The sequence below is a fragment of the Zea mays genome, chromosome 8 (genome assembly GCF_902167145.1).
Source record: "Zea mays cultivar B73 chromosome 8, Zm-B73-REFERENCE-NAM-5.0, whole genome shotgun sequence".
In the NCBI taxonomy this organism is placed as follows: Eukaryota; Viridiplantae; Streptophyta; class Magnoliopsida; order Poales; family Poaceae; genus Zea; species Zea mays.
The window spans coordinates 68,100,698-68,105,041 of record NC_050103.1 but is presented as its reverse complement, the minus strand read 5'-3'; the positions used below and the strand labels follow the sequence as shown (position 1 = coordinate 68,105,041).

The 4,344-nt window shown below is 51.4% G+C and overlaps 1 protein-coding gene across 1 annotated transcript; it reads right to left on the bottom strand.

Annotated features, from left to right (window-relative positions):
- Positions 1-659: 659 nt before the first annotated feature.
- On the bottom strand, positions 660-2,876 carry LOC100856943 (dopamine beta-monooxygenase). Its single transcript, NM_001254829.2, has 3 exons — positions 2,455-2,876; positions 1,378-1,774; positions 660-1,285 (listed from the first exon to the last, which is right to left on the bottom strand). Exons 1-3 carry the CDS (start codon positions 2,623-2,625, stop codon positions 738-740), a joined length of 1,116 nt encoding a protein of 371 aa, NP_001241758.1. The 5' UTR covers positions 2,626-2,876; the 3' UTR covers positions 660-737.
- Between the last annotated feature and the right edge of the window lie 1,468 nt (positions 2,877-4,344).

Genomic DNA, 4,344 nt, shown 5'->3' with positions numbered 1-4,344 from the left:
TATATTAGTGTTGAGACACTTCACCTAGCGATCTAATGTGAAATCATGTGTAATGAAACATTGTTTTAGATTGACATTGTTTTACATTGTTTTAGATGTATAGTGATCAAACTCTATCATTGTTTATATCTATAGACGTGTTCAAGATAGAATATGACTTGTACTTTACATGTAATTCAGGCTACCGAACATATATATATACATGCCTTCGAGTATGCAATACACAAAACAACAAGAGTTCAAGACACACTATACATTCAAGTTTGGACATTGTTGCTTAGCTTTTAGTGCCTATGATATTTTACATGGCCACACAAGGAATCTCAACCGCTGATTTCCAGCTCTCTCTCCTTCTACCAGCACGAACCTCAAAGCAAAATGGATAGTTGAGGGCAAGTCTTTATATATGGCCACATGTACATGTGTGGAGAAAATCCACTCTGCAAAGGCGGCAGTCATGAAGAGGTCGCCAAATATCAGACACGGCTATAACATGCCTCGGCAAATAAAGAATCATAGAGAAACCACTACACCACCAGGCGTGCTGAACGAAGTAACTACGGGCAGTGGCAGTGCACTTGCCTGAACGCACGCTGACGCGATTGCAGGCAGTTCCAAAGGATATATCATATAGATACACCACCACCACCAACAACAAAAAAAAAACAAGGTCAAAGGCAAACACAAAACATCATCCGACCCCGGAAAAACAACAAGGTACGTGCAGCAGCAGGTTCCTAGTACGTCGGGGTGGCGGTGCTGTTCTTGGACCACCTCGTCCACAGCATGAACTCGAGCGCGGCGACGGCGACGAGGAGGACGGCCAGGCTGAAGCCGTATCCGATCTTCCATGAGCTGTCGGCGCCGCCGACGTGGATCCCGAGCACGATGTTGACGGCGGCGAAGAAGAGCGCCAGCCTGCCCGCCCAGTGGTGGTACCAGTTCCAGTACTTGCGGTACTTGGAGTCGGCGCTGGGGCGCAGGAAGAAGGCCAGCACCTGCAGGATGCCGAGGAAGAGGACGAAGACGCCGAGCCCCCTGTGCGCGGGGATGTCGGCCTGGATCTTGTTGTACAGCGCCACCCCGGCGACGACGCCGGCCAGGCCGATGATGAAGCCGGCGAGCTGGACGCCCACGTGGAGGTAGAACCAGAGCGGGTCCATCCGCCGGAAGTAGCGCGCCAGGATGGCGCCGATGGGCAGCAGGACTCCCCACGCGAACACGTTCAGCGCGCCGTGCGCACGCCGCAGGCCGTATGGGAAGGACCCGTCCACCGAAGCTCTGCCTGCAGTTCAAGTGGTTTTCGATGTCAACCGACGGTCGGATTGGCCACTAAAATGTGTCATTCAGCCGACTGCTGTACCGTACCGTACGTACCCGTTGTGAAATCGAAGGTGAAGGAGGTCTTGTCCTGGTGCCTGGTGAGCCTGTTCTTGACGGGGATGCTGTTGCCGAAGGCCATGACGATGTGCTGGTGGGTGAGGCGGTAGGAGAACCTGAGCTGGAAGGCGAGGTAGATCTTGGCCTGCTGCACCACGACAGTGTGGTCGTGGTCGTTGGAAACGAGGAAGCCACGGTCGACCACCACCTTGGAGCTGCTCTTGCCCCGCAGCGCGAACTGCCGGACGTGGGGGAGCCCCTTCTTGCCGATCCACCCCACCATGGCGCTGGAGCCGACCATGAGGCCGTCCCTGGAGAACCCCATGCCCACCCACCCCGTGCTGTACATCGTGGACAGCACCACCCGCAGCACGTTGTCCTTGTCCTGGTGGTACTGAAAATTGCAATTGCAATGGATGGATACATGAGGAGATGGTTTGGTTCATACGTCAGTCAGAAATGCTGCATGCAGATGTACTCTATGCTGTGCTTGCTATATAGATTGTCCACAGTTCATCACAACAATCTGGATGGATAGTCGAAATATAATGCTACTAACAGCTACAGCCGAGGATCTTTTTTTTAACTATTGCATTACTCTCTTTGTCGTGCTTGATGATAGATAGGTAGATCAATAATGCAATTGCACGTTGCCTGTTGGTCCCCTTTATCTGAACTGTACGCTTTCAGCTCTATTGGCTCTGCTACTGTGCTACCTCCAAAACGGATTCTGATTTCTGATCCTGAGGATTTCCGCATTGCAGGTTGCTGCCTAGAATGCTGCGTCGTTTAGCTAGAAATCCCTTACCAGCTATCGATTTATTACAGCCGCTGGAAAGGCTTTGCTATGCTGAAAGTTCAACAAGCAACAACGCAAGCAGAGCATCTGAGTGGCAATCTCGCCTGCAGCCTGCAGGCAACAAGATCCACCCACCCCTGGCTGTTCTCGCGAGATCCCAAGCCCCAGAAACCGAACCACTGGCGCTGCACCGAACAGCAACAGAAAGCAGCAAGGCGGACTGCGGAGTGCGGACAGGCATGGCGACGGCGCGCGCGTGCACTGCACGTACGTACCCGGAGCACGAAGTTGTTCCAGACCGGCTGGCAGGCCAGGCCGGAGTAGTTGGCGGCGAGCACGGGTGGGAGGTCGCCGCTGCAGGTCTCCATCTGCGCCGTCGCCACCGACGCTGCCACGCCGAGCACGACGAGCAGCGCCGCGGCCACCGACGCCGCCGCACGCGCCATGTCACCCGTTCCTAGCTAGGTCGCTGCCTGCAGGCTGCAGCCCCGGCGACGACGACGACGCGAGACAACTGGTGCACGGACTACGGGGCTCGGCCGCGGGTTGCTGGGGAGTTTAGGGAGGAGGGAGGGAGGGACCGAGATTGTTGGGAAGTTGCGGTCAGTGTGAGTTGGTGGTGCGAAAGTTTTCTTTTTATCCTCGCCTTCTTCTATTCCTCGATGCGTTTGCGTTGGGTTGGCGATCTCACTGGGTGGGTGATGTGTCGCTAGTGGTGCATCTCGGAGCCCAGCCAGCTTATGATTGGTGCCTGTGAAGCAACGGTTGGTGCCGCCGCTGGGTTGGGTGTCCCTCTCGGCCGTGTCTGCGTCACAGTGGCATGCCGGCTCCAGATCTGGAAGCGGTTCAAGTGGTGACCGTGTCCTGGTCCGGTGGAGTGCAAAGGCCGCGAAAGGAAGGGGAGGAAAAAGAGCACTCGCGCACCCACTCGTGTACTGCTGGAAACATGTGGGTTTCCTGGAGTGAGAAGCGAAGGGTGTGGGAATGAAGAGTGTGTAGTGGAAGATCAGGTGATAAACATTTTGGTTGCTTCAGCTGTGAAAAAATTGTAGGGAAGTAATAGTACATAATGGTGTACGGGGCCAACTTTCTTGGAGGTGAAAAAGTGATGGCGTCAATAGGCGTGGAAATTTGGCTCGGGCTCGACGAGACGGCTCGGGTTCGACTCGCGAGCCAAAACGAGTCCGAGATGACGCCTGTTTTTACGGCTCGTCAGAACTGCGAGCCGAGCCGGTTCGGTCTAGCTCGCGAGCCGAGCTAACAACGTCGAGTATATTATTATTATTATTATTATTATTATTATTATTATTATTATTATTATTATTATTATTATTATTATTATTATTATTATTATTATTATTATGTTTTAAACTATTTTAATGAAATTCTTGAATTTAATACGTGATACACTTATATTGTAGTCTAAAAATATAGTATACATAATTTTTTTATCTTATATATAATAAAAAATATATAATTTATACTCTAAACATGATTTAGTGTGAGACTTGCAAGCTGGCTCGAGCTGGCTCGCGAGCCGTTACCAAGCCGAGCTGAGCCTCTCGGTCAGGCTTGCAACATGACCGATCCGAGCCTGGCTCGCCTCGCAACTGCACCGAGCCGGGCTCGGCTCAGCTCGTTTTCAGCCCAGGCGTCAACTCGATCGGCTACCAGACACGGTTCTGAATCTCGCAGAGAGCAACTCCAAGAGTTTAGGTATAATCTTAACTAAATTTAGACTTTTATGTGGTCGCTGAAAAATAGAAAATAGAAAGCTTCTCAAATGGTAAGATAAACTAGCAGACTCTCTAAATCTTGTTTTCTTCCCTCCAACTCGTATTTCTGCTCAAACAAACTGTAGGAAAACTTGTCATCTCCGCTCCTCACCTCTTCTTCTACCTCCACAGTTGCAATGAGAGCTGACCAGTACATGTGATGGAAGGACACGTAATCACATACGGAGGAAAAGGTAGCAGACAAAATAAACTCGTTTTTGACATTTCATCGAGTACCTTGGGGACATTCGAGCCATTTGGACGATGTGCTCCAAGAACTTGCCGAGCATAAACGCCTAGAGCAAGCACCAGTACTGAGAGATGCTCGAGAAAAAGCACATGTAGATGCTATCGTAACCAGCCAAGAGGAGGATGTCCTACAGGTCGCTC

Excerpts from the sequence above, each read along its gene's own strand:
- LOC100856943 (NM_001254829.2), bottom strand. The coding sequence starts at position 2,625 with ATGGCGCGTGCGGCGGCGTCGGTGGCCGCGGCGCTGCTCGTCGTGCTC. Across the intron at positions 1,775-2,454 it reads GGAACAACTTCGTGCTCCGG|TACCACCAGGACAAGGACAA; the intron begins GTACGTACGTGC and ends TGCAATTTTCAG. Across the intron at positions 1,286-1,377 it reads CACCTTCGATTTCACAACGG|GCAGAGCTTCGGTGGACGGG; the intron begins GTACGTACGGTA and ends CTTGAACTGCAG.